The sequence below is a fragment of the Cucurbita moschata genome, unplaced genomic scaffold (genome assembly GCF_002738365.1).
Source record: "Cucurbita moschata cultivar Rifu unplaced genomic scaffold, Cmos_1.0 Cmo_Scf00006, whole genome shotgun sequence".
NCBI lineage: Eukaryota > Viridiplantae > Streptophyta > Magnoliopsida > Cucurbitales > Cucurbitaceae > Cucurbita > Cucurbita moschata.
In genome coordinates this window covers 1,711,975-1,733,080 of record NW_019268522.1, presented here as the reverse complement: position 1 = coordinate 1,733,080, position 21,106 = coordinate 1,711,975, and the positions used below count along the sequence as shown (strand labels likewise).

The window sequence follows — 21,106 nt, the reverse complement described above, 5'->3', positions numbered from 1 at the left end:
TTACACGGTTTTCAATACTTTATATGCACCATATTTTTGTCTCTTCCTTTCTTTGCTTTTAATTTTGTCTATTAGTTATATTTTGAATGTAGTTAAATAATTAATTAACTAATTGATATTACCTAAAAAAAAGTTACTATAATTAATTATTTAATTTAATAAATCAATAATAATTTATTGAGATATTTACTTAATTCATTTGTAAAAAATTAAAAAAAAAACAATTAAAGGAATGTGATTACCTATGTAAATATAATTAATTAATTAATTACGATAATTATTTATTGGATTAACTTTGATTATATTATTCATCATTATCCTACCATAATTTGGATTAACTTTGATTATATTATTCATTATTGTCCTATCATAATTTTAAAATATTTTTTCTATACTTTATATGTTTATTAACATTCATTACTAACGTATTTTATTTTATTTTTCTTTCTTTTTTGGGTATTGTTTATTAAAATATATTTCTGTATATTATTTAATTACAATTAATTAATTTAAATTAAATTTATAATTAATAATATTGAACTATTATTATTAAAACGTATGTTCTACCGTCCTAAATAAATAAATAAATAATCATATATTTATTTAATTCATTTTTATTTGTAAAAAAATATTTTGTGAATTTATGGCACTCATATATTATTTTTTACTTGTAATATCTCGTTTTGAGCTAGCATTACAGTTTTTATAATATGTCTACCAAACTCGTAGAACAAATATTAACCTAATATAAATATTCATTTGGTAGGTATTTAGTTGTTATATTTGATTTTTGGAATGTAACATGTAATGTTTTAATTGGATTATTATATTAATGGTTTACAAATTATTAAATTATCTGTTTGGGAATAATTATTATAACTGATTTTTAAACCTAATATATTTATTAATATATGAAAGTTATTTTAAAATTTGACTTAATAAAAATAAATCAACTCATACCAATTAATTATTTAAGTTAGCTAAGTAATAGATTTATTAGAATACTAGAGTAGTGTACATGGTTCGGGTTGGGTTGGGTTGGGTTGAGGGATTTTTTGATCTAACCCAAAAGTTCGAGTTGGTTGGATTGGTAACCCAACCCAACCCGAAACTTTTCACAACCCAATCCAACCCTCTATTTTTGGGTTGGGTTTGGGAAATATATTAAAAGTTTACAAACAAATACAAATCAATCTAAAAAAACATTAAACTCGGACATTAGTGTCCTTCAACTAGCCTAAGTATCACTCTAGCAAACTCATTAATACGAAATTTTTTTAAATATATTTTATTTTGGCTCGAGTCACCACGAAACCAAACCGATTCAGTTTGGGTTTAGAAAAATGAATTCAACCATACCCAAAATGTTTATTCAACCCTTATAGTTCGAGTTGGATTGATCCGAATTGTTGAGTTATTGGGTTGAATGTACATCCCTAGTAATTACGATAGTTAAACATAGAAGTATAATTTAGCGGCTTTAGAAAAACTCTTTTTTTCCTCCTTAAGATAAGAATTTAAGATAACAATTCGATGAAAAACACTTGTAAAAACGAACACAAAATAAAGAAAAAAAGAATGTAATTATTGTGGCAGGATGCTTGAAATTTCCAGAACCCGACCGACATGTCGTTTGAGATGGAAAGGAAAACGGTCCTCAACCCGAGAGAAGAAGCAACCCCAACAGCACGGATAACACCAAGTAAAAATGTCGAAGACCCAAATCAGACAAATTCACGGCAGAAGAAAAGCTTCCGGTAGGCGAATCGGTGGCAAAAGCGAACACTACCCATTGTTCAAAACACCCAATTCCGACCGACGTGAATTCAGGTTTGCTCCAGTACTTAGCCATTTGGGAATTTGTACATTCATGGAGAACAAGATTCAATGCCAAAGTGGGGATATGGAGAGGCAAAATCAGGCCATTTTTTGTGTGATTGAGCTCGATTTTGCATTTGGACAGGTAGTCGGGTAGACTAGGGAGTTGGGAGAAGTTGCTTGGTGCAATGGTGGAGCCGCTGAGGAAGATGCTGAGGGGCGACTGGTCGTCGAAGTCCCAAGCGATTTGCTTGACTAGGCAGCCTGCTTTGGAGTTCTTGTTCATGGGGGTAAGTTTTATGGACTTTCTATAGCTGTTCATGGCTTGGAAAAGCACGTCTTCTTTCACTGCAAATGATGGATGATTTAGGTGTGAGTTTCTATGAGATAGATAGCATATAGCAAATGATGTCTATGGCTAATGGGGAATTACAAGTAAAACAGTTCAACAGGAAAGAACCCATCAAAGACCATCAAAGACAAGGAGCTATGTGTTAGGAATCACGACTCTCCACGATGGTATGATATTGTCCACTTTGAGCATAAGCTCTCGTTGCTTTGCTTTTAGGCTTCCCAAAAGACTTCATATCAATGGAGAACCTTACTCGTAAACCCATGATCATTCCCTAAATTAACCAACAATCCTCTACTCGAACAAAGTACACTATAGAGCCTCCCCTAAGGCCTATGGAGCCCTCGAACAGTCTCCCCTTAATCGAGGCTTAACTCCTTTCTCTGGAACCCTCGAACAAAGTATACCCTTTGTTCGACACTTTTAGTCACTTTTGACTACACCTTCGAGACTCACAATTCTTTGTTCGATATTTGAGGATTCTATTAACATAGCTAAGTTTTAGGGCATGACTCTGATACCATGTTAGGAATCACGACTCTCCACACTGGTACGATATTGTCCACTTTGAGCATAAGCTCTCATGGCTTTGCTTTGGGCTTCCCCAAAAGGCCTCATACCAATGGAGATAGTATTCCTCACTTATAAACCCATGATCATTCCCTAAATTAGCCAATGTGGGACTCACTCCCAATAATCCTCAACCATAACAAATGATGTCTATGGATAATGGGGAATTATCAGTAAAACAGCTCAACAGGAAAGAACCATCAAAGACAAGGAACTATGAAGCTCATATATGTTTGTGTGTGTGTCTTTAGAGAGAGAGAGAGAGAGAGAGAGAGAGAGAGAGAGAGAGAGAGAGAGAAAACCATTAGGTCCATCGCCATGTACTGAGCACGACAATAGCAGCAAGCCATGGGCAACAATGTAGAGGAAGAAGCCAAGTTTGTGGGAGAGCAAGGCCATTATGCAGCTGCAGGAGGGTCAAGGAGAAGGCATCAGGCTTGCTTGGACAAAGAATACGAGGTTCTTGTCTCTTTTTATCCTTTTTTTTTTGGGTTCTTCCATTCTGATCTCTTTAGAATTTGCTTGTTCTAGCAATACTGCTTTGCTTTATTCGTGAAGGGTATAAGCTTTCCATATTACACTTTATGTGTTCATTAGTCATTCCTATAAAGGCGTATAGGTATGAAATCCCACCTACCTCAGTTCTAAAATTGTCTCAAGATTTGGAATTGCAAAGACATTTCTGAACTATTCTCTACGGTTGGATGATGAAAGTCCCACATTGGCTAATTTAAGGAATGATAATGGGTTTATAAACAAAGAATACTCTCTCCATTGGTTTGAGGCCTTTTGGGGAAGCCCAAAGCAAAACCATGAGAGCTTATACTCAAAGTGGACAATATCATACCATTATGGAGAGTCATGTTCGTCTAACAATGAACGGTATAGACGTGGACCTGCTGGGATATATTCTTGCTCATTTGATTAAGGAAGAGTGTTGGGTTTCTTTTTCTCAAGGTGTTTCAAGTTCATTTATTTTATGCACAATATTCCAAACAGTTTAGGTGATGCACAACACAAGCAAGCAAAACTGTGTTGTAGTTCTGATTTCTATCAATAGGCATTCATATTTTAGCTTTCGATTTCGTTATCTTTTGATGATTTTGATCTTCCTGGTTGTTTTTTTGGGGGATTATCGGTATCTAAGCTTTGTTATAGTATCGTTTTATGATCGTACCGGAGGATTCTTCATGTGTTTTATTTATTTCCCTTTGGCTGCTCAGCAGGTTCTTTTCTGAAGTTGGGGTTTCTTCTTTTGTTTACTTTTTCACTTTTTACTTCCTTCCTCGATATGGGCACTGGTTCAGCTTTCTATCATAAGATGTTTTTCTTGGGATTTAAAGCAGATTCTATTAGGCTGCTGCATTTCTATTCCCCATTTTCCAATGATAAGAGACCGCTCTGTAAGTGTGAGATCTCACATTGGTTGGAGAGGGGAACGAAGCATTCCTTATAAGGGTGTGGAAACCTCTCCTTAGCAGTCACGTTTTAAAATCTTGAGGGGAAACCCGAAAGGGAAAACCCAAAGAGGACAATATCTACTAGCGGTGAGGTTGAACTATTACAAATGGTATCAGAGCCAAACATTGGACAGTGTGCCAGGGAGGACGTTGGGCCCTCTAGGGGGTGGATTGTGAGATCCACATCGGTTGGAGAGGTGAACGAAGCATTCCTTATAAGGGTGTGGAAACCTCTCCCTAGCAGACACGTTTTAAAACCTTGAGGGAAAACCCGAAAGGGAAAGCCCAAAGAAGACAATATCTACTAGCGGTGGGGTTGAACTATTACAAATGGTATCAGAGCCAAACACTGGACGGTGTGCCAGGGAGGACGTTGGGCCCCTTAGGGGGTGGATTGTGAGATCCACATCGGTTGGAGAGGTGAATGAAGCATTACTTATAAGGGTGTGAAAACCTCTCCCTAGTAGACGTGTTTTAAAATCTTGAGGGAAAACTCGAAAGGGAAAGTCCAAAGAGGACAATATCTACTAGCGGTGGGGTTGGACTATTACAAATGGTATTAGAGCCAAACACTAGACGGTGTGCCAGGGAGGACGTTGGGCCCTCTAGGGGGTGGATTGTGAGATCCACATCGGTTGGAGAGGTGAACGAAGTATTACTTATAAGGGTGTGGAAACCTCTCCTTAGCATACATGTTTTAAAACTTTGAGGGAAAACTCGAAAGAGAAAGCCCAAAGAGAACAATATCTGCTAGCGGTGGGCTTGGGCTATTATAGTCGACCGAATGATGTACAGTTATAGAATAGAAAGGAAGAAGATAAAGAAATAAATTCTTCAAGCTGTTCCATATTGTATAAAGTGAAGGTGTACTGCATTACATGACTCCTTGTTACGTTCATTGAACGTAAATCGTAACATGTAGGAGATGAAAGGAAACAAGCGCTATTGATCCTCACCAAAACAAAGAAATGACCCCGAAAACAATAAATCCCAAGCAATAAACCCGACCGATATTTTGAATCCGAGAGACACCAGCAGAATAGCTTCCACCAAGTGCATCAGTACCCAAAGCAATCACCAAACAATCTTTATTTTTTGCAAGGCCTACCCTTGTATAAGTTGTATTACCCAAGTACTTTGAAGCCTGAGAATGTTTGCAGCCAGCAAGCACAAGCTCAGCTTCTGAGTTAGGCACGTATATGGGTAAAATAACAGCATCTAGTGTATGATTGAGGTTAACTTGGCACTTTCTTGAGTAATGAGTGAACAATGGAAGTTGGCTTTGGTTCGATGGCAAAAGGGCGTCACCGTCGATGGTTCGACTGCAAGGCAGTTGGTTGTACAATTTCTTCGCGATTTGTTCTGCTATACATTGTGCTTTGGAGTTTTTGTTGAGATACAACTGGCTTTGTGAGTTTTTGTAGATGTTAAAGCCTTTGAAAAGCTCTTCTAAATCAACTGCAGGTAGACAGGTATTGAAGTTTCACTAGATGTAACGTCCCAGATCTATCGCTAGTAGATATTGTCCTCTTTGGGCTTTCCCTTAAGGCTTTAAAACGCGTCTGCTAGGGGAAGGTTTCCACACCCTTATAAATGGTGGTTTGTTCTCCTCCCCACCACCCCCCTTCGAGACCCAGCGTCTTTACTGGCACACCGCCTCGTGTCTACCCCCCTTCGGGGAACAGCGAGAAAGCTGGCACATTGTCCAGTGTTTTGCTCTGATACCATTTGTAACGCCCTAGATCCACCGCTAGCAGGTATTGTCCTCTTTGGGCTTTCCCTTTCGGGCTTCCCCTCAAGGCTTTAAAACACGTCTGCTAGGGGAAGGTTTCCACACCCTTATAAATGGTGGTTTGTTCTCCTCCCCAACCAATGTGGGACATCAAAATCCACCCCCCTTCGGGGCCCAGCGTCCTCGCTGGCACTCTTTCCTTCCTCCAATCGATGTGGAACTGCCCCTAAATCCACCCCCCTTTGGGGCCAGCGTCTTTACTGGCACACCGCCTCGTGTCTACCCCCTTCAGGGAACAGCGAAAAGGCTGACACATTGTCCAGTGTCTGGCTCTGATACCATTTGTAACGCCCTAAATCCACCGCTAGCTCGTGTCTACCCCCTTTGGGGAACAGCGAGAAGGCTGGCGCATTGTCCAGTGTCTGGCTCTGATACCATTTGTAATGCCCCAGATCCATTGCTAGCAGATATTGTCCTCTTTGGGCTTTCCCTTTCGGGCTTCCCTTCAAGGCTTCAAAACACGCCTGCTAGGGGAAGGTTTCTACACCCTTATAAATGGTGGTTTGTTCTCCTCCCCAACCAACGTGGGACATCACAAAAGACATGAAAAAGAAGGCCATTCATCATTATGAAAAGAATCGTAAGTTTGACCGACTTTATTCACACTTTATATTTCTTTGATTTCTTTGATGAATTTGCCTAGAAAGATGACTTCCTTAGACAAGCTTCAACCGAATAGTAGAGCAAGTACATGTATTAGTAGAATAGCAAAAATGTGTTACTCGTCATTAATATGTTTGCTCTTTGTAATTGTAACCTTTTGGGAGAATCGAGGACTGCATCAAAGATGCACTTGCTAGTACTCGTACATATGAGAATTCTTAATTGGCTAGTTGTAAATAGACCCAGACAGTGGAACAAAGGATTATTTCGAACCTGGAGAAAAGGTTGCGGTAATTGTGACCTCTCGGGAGAATCGATGAATGCATCAAAGATGCACTTACTAGTACTAATACATCTGAGAATTCTTAATTTGCTAGTTGTAAATAGACTCGGACTGTGGAACAAAGGATTATCCCGAACCTAGAGAAAAGGGTGGGGTAATTGTGACCTCTTGGGAGAATCGATGAATGCATCAAAGACGCAGTTGTTAGTACTAATACATTTGAGAATTCTTAATTGGCTAGTTGTAAACAGACTCAGACTGTGGAACAAAGGTTTATCCCGGACCTAGAGAAAAGGGTGCGGTAATTGTGACCTCTCGGAAGAATCGATGAATGCATCAAAGATGCACTTGCTAGTACTAGTATATCTGGGAATTCTTAATTGGCTTATTGTAAGTAGACCCGGACGGTGGAACAAGGGACTATCCCGGACCGGGATTTTGTACTTCTGTGCAGTCAATGAGTTTTACAAACTTAGGGAGGAGAGAGAGAGAGAGAGAGAGAGAGAGAGAGAGAGAGCTAACCTTCACCGTTCACTAAATGCAACAGAGAAAGCAAGCAGTGCAGAAGAGCACAGAGGCTGAGGCAATGTTTCAGGAAAGCCATGGCAGTTTGAGCAAACAAATAAAAGAATCAATCATTTTATATCTGAGTATTGCCTGAGCTGTTCTTTTCATTTCTTTTATGTTTTTGCCTTGGCAGTGAAGGTAGTGAAATTCCGGTCCCTACTGGTTCACATATTTGCTGCCATTGGATCTCGACAAAAAGGTTAAAGAACAAGAACAAGAACAAGAAAGAATAAGAAACGGCTCATCCTTAATGATACTCGAAGCTCGAAAGGTAAACATTCGAATATCGGATTAACTTGTTCATTTAGTTTGATTTTGTCAATTGATTTATCAAGAAAATGGATGAACTGATATTGTTCTTTGTGTCAAATCACATATTATATGCTCAATCTACTTCATTTTGACACGTTGTAGATGGATTCATCTTCGGGAGAACGATCTTGTCGATAGTTCAACATCGTCTTTTGTGAAATGTCTGCCATGTCGATCGAAAATCTTATTCTTTGATCTGGAACAAAAACGTCCACAATGGGAAGGGACAAGGATAGCTTTAGTAAAGCTGAGGTCAAGGCATATCTTGGCAAGCACACCAAAAAAAGGAAAAAAAAAAAGGAGATGAACTTGCCTTTTGAAGCATATGTTCCTGGTTATTTGATCAAGCAAATGGTCCAAATGAAAGCAATTTAAAGATCTTTTTGTAATACAAGGAATACTTGTTGAATTATGCTAATGTACTTGTGTTTATGAATTCAAAGAGTTCGATTTTGAAACGATAGAATTCATTTGTTCGAGTTAAAGCTAGAACTTGTCAATTAGAATCTAAATCTTATAGCAGTTGTCACGTTGAGAGAGAAACCTAACATATTTTTAGTTGAAATCGAAATGAGCTTTGTTAGGAATCACGAATCTCCCATAATGGTATGATATTGTTTACTTTGAGCATAAGCTCTCACGGCTATGGTTTTGGTTACTCTAAAAGACCTTGTATCAATGGAGATAGTGTTCCTCTCAATTATTCAAGACAAGTCAATTAAAAATCTCGACCGACCGACCTATAGACCAAAGATAGTCCTCTAAAAAGGCAACTATTATTTGAAAAATCTTCAAGTAACATGCATGGAGTAATCAGCTAATGAGTCTTAATAAAAGGAATGAAAGAAACGAAAAGAAAAGAGTTTATTTCATTCAAAGAACAACTCGAGAATTCAAGGTGAATCACCAAACAAGATCTCCGCCCCTCTTCCACCGATCCCAGCAATGAAGCATTCGAATCCACACAACTCGAGCTCTGCAATTACTTTATCAACAACTTTCCCTGAAAGTACTGTTTCACAATGTTAAGAAAACACATAAACTTGTAATGACAATAACAACAATGCAACATATGGATTGTCGGTTAAGATATCGTTTTCGTCTACCTAGTTTGTTTTCGTTTCAATTTAATCCCTATGATTTCGTTTACGCCGAAAAAGGATACGGTTAGGCAACAGTGTAAGAACACAGCCTCCACCTCCAGCTCCTGTCAATTTGGAGACTAGCTCGTATTTCAATGTCGTTCGGAGGACGGTTTCGATAGTTGCATGGCTTACGCCCATCGACTGAAGCAAACCTTGATTCATTTCCATCAACTCAGCTAACTTTTCTTCGTTTGCAGTTAGGGAAACATCGTCATCGACCGGTGACTGAATAAGGATCGATACTTCCTTGCTTACACAATCGACAGCGTTAAACACAAAGTTCATGGCATCAGGATGTCTGATGGTTCTTTCTGCAACACCAGCAACTAAAGCCTTTGTGTTTCTTCCAACTTTTGTGTTTGTAATGAGCATTTTCAGTGGCATATTGGATTTAATGAGGGTCAAACTGCCTGACCTGAACTTGATCATGCTGCCTGATACATAAGAGTTTCTGACGTTGTTTATTTCAACTTTGAATGAACAAACAAGTGATAGTATGATATGATTTTACTCGAAAAATAAAAAATAAAACCTGTTGCACAGTTGGCCCATTGGCCCGTTATGTATCACCGTCAGCCTCCTGATTTTAAAATGCATTACTGGGAAGAGGTTTCCACACCCTTATAAGGAATGTTTCGTTCCCCTCTGCAACCGATGTGGGATCTCATAATCCACCCCCCTTGAGGGGAGTCTAGCATCTTTACTAGCACACCGTCCGGTGTCTAGCTCTGATACCATTTGTAATAGCCCAAGCCAACCGCTAGCAGATACTGTCCACTTTGGCTCGTTATGTATCGTCGTCAGCCTCATGGTTTTAAAATGCATCTACTCGGGAGAGGTTTCCACACCCTTATAAGGAATGTTTCGTTCCCCTCTCCAACCAATGTGGGATCTCATAGTCCACCCCCCCTTGAGGGGAGCCTAGCATCTTTACTAACACACCGTCCAGTGTTTGCCTCTGATACTATTTGTAATAGCCCAAGCCAACCGCTAGCAGATATTGTCCGCTTTGGCTCGTTACGTATCGTCGTCAGCCTCATGGTTTTAAAACGCATCTACTGGGGAGAGATTTCCACACCCTTATAAAGAATGTTTCTTTTCTCTCTCCAACCGATATGGGATCTCACAATCCACCCCCCTTGAGGGGAGCCCAACGTTTTCGTTGGTACACCGCCTGGTATCTGGCTTTGATACCTTTTGTAATGGCCTAAGTCCACTGCTAGCAGATATTGTCCGTTTTGGCCCGTTACGTATCGCCGTCAGCCTCATAGTTTTAAAACATGTCTACTAGGGATAGATTTCCACACCCTTACAAGGCATGCTTTGTTCCCCTCTAAAACCGATGTAGGATCTCACAATCCACACCCCTTGAGGGAGACCCAACATCTTCGCTAGCACACCGCTCGATATCTGGCTTTGATACCATTCGTAATGGCCTAAGCCCACCTCTAACAGATATTATCCGCTTTGGCTCGTTACGTGTCATCGTCAACCTCACGGTTTTAAAACGCGTCTACTGGAGAGAGGTTACCACACCCTTAAAGGAATGTTTCGTTCTCCTCTCCAACCAATGCGGGATCTCACAAATTGTCACTATTTCTCTTGCATACCAAGTGTAAGAGTTCACTTTACTTCAAAGACTAATAAAATCCTATGAAGTTCACGTAGGGACCAATATAAAACAATCAATTGAACAAAATGCGGAGAGATTATGTTAAAGAAAATGGATTTTGCATACCATATGTGCTCACTGTATTGTCAATCCCAGAGGGTTTTCCATGGATTATCTTTTCACCCTCAAAAGCCCATTTGTTCAACAACACAAGATCATCTTCTTTATATGCCATCCATTCTCGACGTTCCCGATCGACATCTACAGAACCTGATAAAGCAAGCAGAGCAGCTGAAAGTGCAACGCAAAACGCGGCCGATGATCCCAAGCCAGATCCAAGAGGAAGCTCAGAAGTAATGGTCACATCAACAGGCACAAATCTGAAAGCATAGAAAGTGAAATGAAGTGTGCACAGGCTAACATATATAAAGCCTTTCAGTAATGAAATGCATACCCTAGGATGGAAGAATAGAGCCAAAGAAACGCAGACACTCCAGAGGCGAGCTCGATTTTCGCCTCGGGAATGTTTTGATCCTCAACCAGAGATGCCATCAATTTCAAGCAGTCTGCAGGGCATGGTGTGGGAGTTGAGATTGAACCAACAAATCCACCCAAAGCTTCCTTGATTCTACTAGTTGGCCATAAAAACTCAAGAGCCAGATCCTTCATTTGGAGTTTCACAGTATCATCCTTATCTGATATAACAAAGCATGTAAATGGAAGAGGAAAAGTGAGCACAAACCCTTCGAGTTAATGAGATGCTGAATGTAACAGCCCGAGCCCGAGCCCGAGCCCACCGTTAGCAGATATTGTTCTTTTTGGGCTTTCCCTTAAGATTTTAAAACGCTTATGCTAGGGAGAGGTTTCCACACCGTTATAAGGAATGCTTCGTTCCCCTCTCCAACCGATGTGGGATCTCACAATCCACCCCCCTTGGAGGCCCAACGTCCTCGCTGGCACACCACCCAGTGTCTGGCTCTAATACCATTTGTAACAGCCCAAGCACACCGCTAGGGGATATTGTCCTCTTTGAGCTTTCACCTCTAGGTTTTAAAACGCGTATGCTAGGGAGAGGTTTCCACATCCTTATAAAGAATGCTTCATTCCCCTCTTCAACCGACGTGGGATCTCACAATCCACCCCCTTGAGGGCCCAGCGTCCTCGCTAACACATTGCTTAGCTTTGATACCATTTGTAACAACCCAAGACCACCGCTAGAGGATACTGTCATCTTTGGGCTTTCCCTTCTGAACTTCCTCTCAATGTTCTAAAACGCGTATGCTAAGAAGAGGTTTCACACCCTTATAAGAAATGTTTCATTTCTCTCTCCAATCGATGTGAGATCTCACAAACCACCCCCCTTGGAGGCCGACCGTCCTTGCTGGCACACTGCCCAATGTCTAGCTCTGATACCATTTGTAACAGCCCAAGCCCACCGTTAGCGGATATCGTCCTCTTTGATCTTTCACCTCTAGGTTTTAAAACGAGTCTACTAGGGAGAGGTTTCCACACCCTTATACAAAATGCTTCATTCCCCTCTCCAACCGATGTGGGATCTCACAATCCACCCCCTTGGGGGCCCAACATTCTTGCTAGCACACCGTCTGGCTCATATACCGTTTGTAACAGCCCAAGACCACCGCTAGTCATCTTTGGGCTTTCCAACCAACCGATGTGAGGTCTCACACCCAAAGATTTTCCAATCATAAGAAAAACAATCTTGATATGCAATGATCAAAGAAGTAGAGATCACAATGGTAGAGCTGCTAGACATCTTCAACAGTATTTAAATCTGCATCTAAGTTCTCGTCTCTCTTCCTTTTCTTGAACACTAAGAAGAGTTTCAATCAATTTTCATACATCCAAATCAAGAACACAGAAATGTGAATATGAATACAACATGAACAAGAAAAACACCCAGAAAACTAGAAATAGGAACACAATCAGATTCCAACCCAGATTTACACAAAATCAAGCATTAAAACCCATAAAACGAAATGGGATTGATCGAAAAACCATAGAATTATCATCAATGTTCATATGGGTATCAATCAATTAAATAACCCACACAAAAGAATCTAACAATCCGCAAATTTACCCACCAAATCAGAGATTTCAGTACCAAAAACCAAAATAAAAGTCAAACCCAAATGAGAGAATACCTGAAGAACTTGGCAATCGAACTGAAGCTGTAGTGTACAGATCGACGGAAGCTGCGACGGCGGTGGATCCATGGACGACGGCATGTTCACCGGCGAGAATAATTTTCCCAGGAGCTCTAGCTTTGACTTCCATTATTTTCTAATGAAATTCAGTACAAGAAGCTCCAATTCTTTTCTGGGTGCCGCAGCTCCGCACAGCACAGTGAGCGAAGCACGTTGTTGAATTGAAAAAGCTGCTAATTTAACAGCTTGATTTCTAGTACTTTCAGTGCTCTTCTCAAACATCTGGCGATGATCATATAAAATAAAATAACACTAATTTCTTGCCAAACAAGAGGTTCAATAAAGGTTAAAACTCCCCTTTTCTTTTCGTTCCTAACAAATTGTTATTTTTACAAAAATTAATTGTGCTGTTTTTATTTTTTATTCTTCCTTAAAAAAAAACCTTTATTTTTTTAAAAAATTCATTTGGATTTGTTAATTTTTTTAGTTATGTTTTCTGACCATTTTACCCTCTAATTATGATTATCTACCTCATTTAATACTATTAAAATTATTAAATTTTTTTTATTAAATCTAAATTAATTATGATAAGTAATATTGAAATTAATTATGGGACCAATGTTTCAATTTTTTTAGGCAATCAAATTGTTTATTCTTCATTTATTACGTTATAAAATTTTCATTATATATATATATATATATCAAGAATATATAATTCAATACCAAAAATAGAAAATCCAAGACCAAATAAACACATACATTGAACATTACATAAAATTTTTGAAAAGGTTGGTAGGGTAAGGATCGAATATTAGCCTAAAACAAAAATTATTTTAAACTGTCGTTTTTCTCGACCAAGCAAAGTTTGAAATATGAATCTACTCTATCATGTGTTATTGAACTAAATGAATGTAAACGTGCAAGCCCAAGCTAAGAAAATTGATAAATAAAAAAAAGTGATTGAATCATATGAGACTAGTCAATCAATCTCAATGTCAACTATTCGATCCTAATGGTTTCAATACACCTTTTTCACCACAATTTTCAACCATCTTTTTAATGTGATGATGGGTTTACTTGAAATTGATTATACTCCAAAATGGATCTACTAATGATAATACTCAATCAATCAATAAGTGGGAGGGAGAAAGAGAGAGAGGGTAAGAGAGAGGAATGAAGTCTGAAGGGATTGCTTGGCCGATCTCGAACCAGCGCTTAGTACGCTAGGCCAATGCCCCTGGACCAAGATGTAAAATGACCTGACGTCTCACCTTCTCCAGGTTCGAAGGGGTTGCTTATCCAGTCTCGAACTAGCGCTTAGTAAGCTAGGCCAAGCGCTCGAACCAAGATGTAAAATGACCTGACCTACTTGTTCTCTATGCAGCAGATCTTTCAACAAAACTACAAATTCGATAGCATTGTGGTGTTCTCTAGGAGCTTGGTTGAGAAAATTCAGCAGGTCCTTCAAAAGCATCTCCTAGGGAATCAGAGCAAAAATTAAGTTCTTTCCTAATAGACCTGTTCCCTTATCAGAAAGGCCTCACCCCCCCTATTTAAGCCTGTTGATCACCCTTTAGCTACACTGCCTTCTAAAATCCCATCTGCCCCAAAAGCACCAGAAAATTGCAGGCTATTGACAGGACCAGGTAGCTGAAAAGTGATAGAGAAATGACCTGGTGGACATAGATTTTTCGACTGCATCCGAAACACTTGTGAGTTCTTACATACTATGTTCTCGCCTGTCGTCGTTACTCCTATTATTTTCACTTTCCCGTCCGGGTCCATGTCGCAGCTGAAACTGTCTGCTGCCATAAAACAATAGTCTGGTCAGAATAGATAGTTTTCATGTGCACCGAAACAGGAATCGACATGATTGCGACGATGTAACAACAGATTTAAGAACAATCTTGTGCTGATATTGGTAGGATAACATTAACAGCTGCACATTATGGTAGGAGAGTAAGTGAGAGAGAACTGATTGATTTCAACAAACACTCACTTTGATCTCTAGCCACCCCTGGAAGAGAGACACGGAAGAAGTATGAATTGTCATCCTCACCGATGTCCACACGTCCGATAACTGGTCCAACTTTTCCCATGGCTGCAGTTCCAGTGAGGGCAACCCCGCTTTTGGTGGAAGATACAATATTGTCCCACTCTTGACGGGTTGTCAGAGGACAATATACCATAGCAGGCCCAACGTTCACCACAGCCTCGGGATCTTCTGCTTGCGGAGAAGGAATGTAGCTGTGTGGTAGAGGTGGACCGATATATGGCATGCTATTGATGGGAGCCACATCGAGAATCTGGTTACGAAGACTTAATGGTTCTGCCTCATTTTTTCTTGTGTCCTCAGCCCTGCAAGACAGTAATATGATCAAAACATAGTCTGATGGCTTTCCTTTATACCGTTTATTGAACAGACATGAAGGATGAGTCTTTAAGATCCTTACTTTTCCTAATTAAAAAACGTAGTGATCAAGGATCCCTGTAACAGTCCTTACTTTGAGAGAACAAAGATTTTGAATTATTAAGGTTACATTTGATAACCATTTTGGTTTTTAAAAATTGTACTTGTTTTCTTACCATTTCTCTAAGATGTGTTCCATCTTCCTTAAAAAAATATTTAAATTCTTAGTCAAATTCCAAAAACAATTTTTTCGTTTTCTTAGTTTAAAACATATGTAAAAAGTAAATGACAAAAAAAGGAAACTCAGAGGTGGACATAGTTTTCCAATCAGGGACACCAAGATATCTCCAAGCATCCGAGCTCATATAACTAGGGCCACCACTTGGAGGTGGGGGTCTTTAAACTCTACGGTACAAAAGATATAGCAAACACTCCCAAATTGAACCAATACTATAAGCAGTCCAACAGCATGTTCAGTCCCTACTCAAGTCAAATGAGAACATTTCTTCCTTAGAGAATTAACTCATAAGTAAAAGATGGTCTTGGATGTGTTGTAATGGGCATTTGAGGAGGGAGACAGACATCTAATACAATCTAGTCTGAGATTATGACAAAAGTCGTTGCCAAAAGCAAAAATTGTGAAGGAAACTTCTACCCTCTTGTGTGTATGTGATATAGTGTTTACGTGCAAGTGATGAGCTCATCATGTAAGGCAGGGGTGAGGGGAGAAGAGTATAAAAGATATCACCACCGAGATATGAGATATATGACTTATAATGAACCAAAGTATAATTATAAATAGAAAATAAAAGATTGGAAAGTATGCTAACATATCATGAAATATCTAGGCATAACCTATTTGGTCAAATTATTCCAATGCATTCAGATTTTCAAGAGAAAAATAGTAAGAATAAGAAAGGATATTTTAGTCTTAAAGATTTCCTTTCTTCACCGAGGTGTTGTTCATGTGGTCGAAACAACAGATAGAAGATGAGCCGTGATAGAACACGAAGGGCAGATTTTGACAGCCATTTCCAACAATTTCTCTTGACAAACATAACCTCCTTAAAAAAAATAAATTTCTCAAGCGTAAATAAATTTTTCTCAGACTGATGCCAAAATGTCACAGAGAGGATTCACTTAATGGACTTGTTTCTTCCAGAGTATTTATTCCCGTTACTAATATAAGAAGGCAAAGATGAATGCCTGGACGGTAAGCTACTCGAACGGCCCAAGCCCTCCGCTACCAGATATTGTCCTCTTTGAGCTTTTCCTTTCGGGCTTCCCCTTAAGGTTTTTAAAACGCATCTGCTAGGGAAAGGTTTCCACACCCTTATAAAAAATGTTTCGTTCTCCTCCCCAACCAATGTGGGATCTCACAATCCACACCCCCTTCGGGGCCAGCGTCCTCGCTGACACTCGTTCCCTTCTCCAATCAATGTGGGACCCCTCAATCCACCCCCTTCGGGACTCAGCATCCTTGTTGGCACACCGCCTCGTGTCCACCCCCTTTCGAGGCTTGGTCGCCTCGTTGGCACATCGCCCGGTGTCTGGCTCTAATCCCATTTGTAACGGCTCAAGCCCACCGATAGCAGATATTGTCCTCTTCGGGGCTCAACCTCCTTGCTGACACACCGCTCGGTGTCTAGCTCTAATACCATTTGTAATGGCCCAAGCCCACTGCTAGCAGATATTGTCCTCTTTGGGCTTTCCTTTTCAAGTTTTCCCTCAAGGATTTTAAAACGCGTTTGCTAGGGAGAGGTTTCCACACCCTTATAAAGAATGCTTTGTTCTCCTCCCCAACCGATGTGGGATCTCACAGCTACAGGGACAGATACAAAAGAGTGCCACATGCCTAAAAAGTTGTCACGAGGTTAATCATGTGCTTGGGCTATCAAATGCTGTAATGCCTAGCCTAAGCTGTCAATAGGATATTATGTGAATTAGGACATCCGGGTGAGTTTACACAACCAAGAGAGAGAACGAGACAGCAACAAACAGAAATTCTTAAGATGGAGGAAGGTGTAACACACAACAACTAAGGTGTTGATCATTTGTGATTAAGAAAAGGTTAACATATCTAAAAACGTAAGAGTGTTGACAATAACTTAACTCAAGTCAGCCCTTCTTTTTCTTATTCTTCCTCTCCTCACGGTGTCATTTTTCTAAAAACGTAAGATTGTTGGAAATAACTAAGGTGTTTTTCTTTTTTGACATCTATGAATCTTTGAGACAACTTGCGCACACCTTGACAAATCTTAAGAGACAACCATTTGAAACCACTTGTTAAATTCTAAACAGATGGCCACCATGACTTGAACTCATTCCTTAAATCCTTTATTATTACATGCTCTTATCAACCATTAAGTCAACCAAAATTCAGCTTCTCCAAAAAAAAGAAGAAAAACTCATGAACCCGTGAAGTACATAGAATATCAAATCAGTTCAGGTCCAAAAAGAAGAGCCATGAACAAGCACTTACGTTCAATCCAATTTCATACCGACCAAAGAACAGAACTCGTCTCAAAATACAATCAGAACCATAGATGACAAAAGTTCAGGCTCATCCACGAACTCCCATTACCGAGAACCTCAACTATTTTAAAATCGCCAAAATCTCCAACAAATTTCCCCCTGATTTCCACTCTTACGCACCAATTCAAAACAAAAACACCGCAAAATAACCACTACACATACACACATTCAATAGCAAACAAATAGAGCACAAAAATTTCCATCAATTCTTCTAAAACCCGTAAACAGTTCATTTCTCATTATCACCAAAAACCCTTGACCTAATACCTATCTTCTTCAACAATAGAATGTTCAAGTGCCAATAAACGGAAGACAGTAATTAGAAAACAGAAAATCTCCACAGCAGCAGTAACCGATGATTAAAAACTGATACAGAGATACAGACACCGTAGTTACATCGAACGTCAAAAGAAGAATATACCTAGCCGGAGAAGTCATCGGAAAGTAGCCGGAGACTTCGGAAAAGGGAGTTCCGATTCTGTCAACGAATCCAGTATTAAAGACAAGGAGAAATGCCAGTGGGAGATGAATTTATAAGCGACATTGCATTGCATTGGGCTGTGATGAATACGGTCAAGTGCGTCCCTTCGCATCCTCCTCGCGCGGTTATATATACATATATATATATATTATTTATTTATTTATTTATTTATTTATTCATGAGTTTTATGTGGGAGTTGAATTTATATAAACATTAAAAGTTAAGATTATTGAAATTTCTGCTAAGTTAAAAGGGTATAAAAATAGGTTGTTATTGAACTAAAAAAAAATTAAAATTGGGTCATACTACAATCGCACTGTGATGTATGATTATACAATTAGAGATGTGTATGTGTGAAATCTCAAATCGGTTAGAGAGGGGAACAAAGCATTCCTTATAAGGATGTGAAAATCTTTTCCTAGTAGACGTGTTTTTAAATTGCGAGGCTGATGACGATATGTAATGGGCCAAAGTTGATAATATCTACTAGGAGTGGGTTTGAGAGTCCAAAGATGTTGGGCCTTCGTAAGGGTGTGGAAAATCTTCTCTCTCTAGTAGACATTGACCCTCCCATAAGAATGTGGAAACCTCCTCTCGACCCCCATAAGGGTGTGAAACCTTCTCTCCCTGCATTGGCCCTCCCATAAGGATGTGGAAACCTCGTCTTCCTAGCAAACACTGACCCCATGAGAGTGTGGAAACCTTCTCTCTCTAGTAGACACTGGCCCTCCCATAAGGGTGTGCAAACCTCCTCTCCCTAGTAGACGTTGGTCCCATAAGAGTGTGGACACCTCCTCTCCCTAGTAGACGTTGACCCTCCCATAAGGATGTGAAAACCTCCCCTCCCTAGTAGACACTAGCCCCCATAAGGGTGTGAACACCTCCTCTCCCTAGTTGACGCTGGCCCTTCCATAAGGATGTGGAAACCTCCTCCCCCTAACAGACTTTGGCTCCTATAAGGGTGTGGACACCTCCTCTTCCTAGCAGACGTTGGCCCTCCCATAAGGGTGTGGAACCTCCTCTCCCTAGTAGATGTTGGTCCCATAAGAGTGTGGACACATTCTCTCCATAGTAGACGCTGGCCCTCCCATAAAAATGTGGAAACTTCCTCTCCCGAGTAGACGTTAGCCCCCATAAGGGTGTGGACATGTAACGCCCCTAATTTTCCCCACCCTAATTAGCGACGTTACCTTATACTCGTCAAATCAACAGGAAAAGGGCTCACATGGAACAGTCTCGATAACGGAAATGCATTCATCAATTTAAGCAGTTCATACCTAGAAAATCAATGCGACAACCTAGCCTAGAAGTAATCAACAGAGACTAAATAAACACTTCGCTAAGAACCCAAGAGAACCCAACAGGCGCTACGACACAACAAACCCTCCTCAAGATTTCCATGGCCCTTCGCCTCATCCACCGTCACCCGTACATGGGAGCCTTGCCCTTTCCTGAAAAATATTGGTAGCACGTGGCTTGAGTATTATATAAAATACCCAGTAAGTCGCCCCACTGTTGGGGTTAAGCATATATTCATACATTCGGATACAAGCAGTCGCACACAGTACATCTACATGTCGCACATGATACACATACATGACGCACACAACACACATACATGTCACACAGAAATACCCATACATGTCACACATCGTTACCATACATGCCGCACACTGCTAGAAGAACGGAACTGAGAGAGAGGTTTGTCTTCCATTCCTTCCCATGGCCTTAAGCCCTTGCCTTGTCCGGGCGGGGGTGGATGCATGGTAATTTCCCACACATGGCCCACGTGTGTGACTGTGGGCCCACCAGGCGAGCTCGCAAGCGAGCTCCCTGGGCCTGGCTTGGTCGGGTATGTATGACATACAATATCGGACGCCACAGACAAAGGAGGGCCTGCATGATATCGTGGCGAACACAATATCGAATATACGCATCCTTACCATCAGTAGCATAATGGGGGAGTGCCCCAAGTACATAACCATAGCGTGCATGAGGTTCTTAAGGTTTACCTCCATGTCATTACACCTACGACGCTCCATCCCCTCGCCGCATTACATAGCATAACCAGGTTCACATTGGGCAAGCATATCATAGCATAACCGGGTCCACATTGAGCAAGCATATCCTAGCATACTAGTCATTTTATTCATGGTATGTGGGGTTCTTATTACAATCATGACATGTCAATCAAGCTCATCATGCATACAGGGCGACAAAACGCGCCACAACATCATATTCATAAACATGGCATACCTAGCAATTCACTACAAGAATCACATACATAAACAAAGCATGCGTAGCATTTCACGGCAAGAAACATCTAACCTAGCATACAGCAACCACCTATGGTGCATGCAAGGGCCACAGGGCACGCACCAACATACATACATAACTAACGCCAACAGTAAGGTTACTTACCTCCTTGGCCTTGACCGAAGTCGCCCACAACGCTAACTCCAGCGCCTAACTACCTTCTCAAATGGTTGAAACGAGGGCGAAAATGGCTTCGAAAGGGTCGAAAACCTAGGAATTGGTATACTATTCGGATGTCGAGCCGCCAAGCCGCACTTAGCCGAACCGGAGGTTCGCGAAGCCGCCGGTGGAGCAGAAATCGATGGCTGCGACGAACACCGCCGGCGCAGGGTTTCTGGAACGCCTCCGGCTTGGGCCACAAAGGGGACGAGGCTCTGGGGTGGTGTCCGAACGCGGGCTGCACGCTGGCTGAGAGGTCTCGCCGAATGCCGGGGGAACCCGCGCCGGCGCTGCGTCTCCCTCGTCCAAAAGTCCCGACGGTCCAACTCGCAGGGCTTGGCTATTGTCGCCGGTGGGTGCGTCGTCGCTCGTCCGTTCTCCGGTGGCGCGTTGGCTTCCTCCTGCTTCCCACCACACTAGCGCTCCCTTCTCCCTAAAGGCGGTGGCCACTCCTAGGGTTTACGGGAACCTGAGTGGATCCCGCCGAAATCTCGTGATTTTCGGCGGGGGCCCTTTTTTTTTTTTT

At 40.8% G+C, this 21,106-nt stretch overlaps 4 protein-coding genes and 2 long non-coding RNA genes across 8 annotated transcripts; 2 read left to right on the top strand and 4 right to left on the bottom strand.

Moving 5' to 3' along the window:
• Window positions 1-1,516: 1,516 nt before the first annotated feature.
• Window positions 1,517-3,164, bottom strand: LOC111444310 (uncharacterized GPI-anchored protein At5g19250-like). The gene is made up of 2 exons (XM_023082365.1): window positions 3,043-3,164; window positions 1,517-2,166 (listed from the first exon to the last, which is right to left on the bottom strand). Exons 1-2 carry the CDS (start codon window positions 3,137-3,139, stop codon window positions 1,658-1,660), a joined length of 606 nt encoding a protein of 201 aa, XP_022938133.1. The 5' UTR covers window positions 3,140-3,164; the 3' UTR covers window positions 1,517-1,657.
• LOC111444314 lies at window positions 1,745-5,764 on the top strand. The gene is made up of 4 exons (XR_002710679.1): window positions 1,745-1,830; window positions 1,964-2,108; window positions 3,022-3,199; window positions 5,665-5,764. It is a non-coding gene; the product is annotated as an uncharacterized LOC111444314 (long non-coding RNA).
• Window positions 5,027-7,572, bottom strand: LOC111444312 (uncharacterized GPI-anchored protein At3g06035-like). Its single transcript, XM_023082367.1, has 2 exons — window positions 7,401-7,572; window positions 5,027-5,658 (listed from the first exon to the last, which is right to left on the bottom strand). The coding sequence occupies exons 1-2, from the start codon at window positions 7,480-7,482 to the stop codon at window positions 5,153-5,155; spliced, it is 588 nt and encodes a 195-aa protein (XP_022938135.1). The 5' UTR covers window positions 7,483-7,572; the 3' UTR covers window positions 5,027-5,152.
• LOC111444315 lies at window positions 6,468-8,124 on the top strand. Its single transcript, XR_002710680.1, has 3 exons — window positions 6,468-6,572; window positions 7,579-7,716; window positions 7,860-8,124. It is a non-coding gene; the product is annotated as an uncharacterized LOC111444315 (long non-coding RNA).
• Window positions 8,125-8,432: 308 nt separating this feature from the next.
• LOC111444305 (mevalonate kinase-like) lies at window positions 8,433-12,975 on the bottom strand. Its single transcript, XM_023082359.1, has 5 exons — window positions 12,677-12,975; window positions 10,969-11,209; window positions 10,641-10,894; window positions 8,923-9,336; window positions 8,433-8,769 (listed from the first exon to the last, which is right to left on the bottom strand). The coding sequence occupies exons 1-5, from the start codon at window positions 12,807-12,809 to the stop codon at window positions 8,651-8,653; spliced, it is 1,161 nt and encodes a 386-aa protein (XP_022938127.1). The 5' UTR covers window positions 12,810-12,975; the 3' UTR covers window positions 8,433-8,650.
• Window positions 12,976-13,618: 643 nt separating this feature from the next.
• On the bottom strand, window positions 13,619-18,221 carry LOC111444307 (alpha-crystallin domain-containing protein 22.3-like). Of its 3 annotated transcripts, XM_023082363.1 has the most exons (4): window positions 18,046-18,221; window positions 14,679-15,037; window positions 14,353-14,484; window positions 13,619-14,156 (listed from the first exon to the last, which is right to left on the bottom strand). In XM_023082363.1, the coding sequence occupies exons 1-4, from the start codon at window positions 18,060-18,062 to the stop codon at window positions 14,110-14,112; spliced, it is 555 nt and encodes a 184-aa protein (XP_022938131.1). In that variant the 5' UTR covers window positions 18,063-18,221; the 3' UTR covers window positions 13,619-14,109. The 3 variants fall into 3 exon arrangements, with proteins under 3 accessions (XP_022938131.1, XP_022938129.1, XP_022938130.1); XM_023082361.1 differs by having other exon boundaries at window positions 13,619-14,484; XM_023082362.1 differs by having other exon boundaries at window positions 13,619-14,481.
• Between the last annotated feature and the right edge of the window lie 2,885 nt (window positions 18,222-21,106).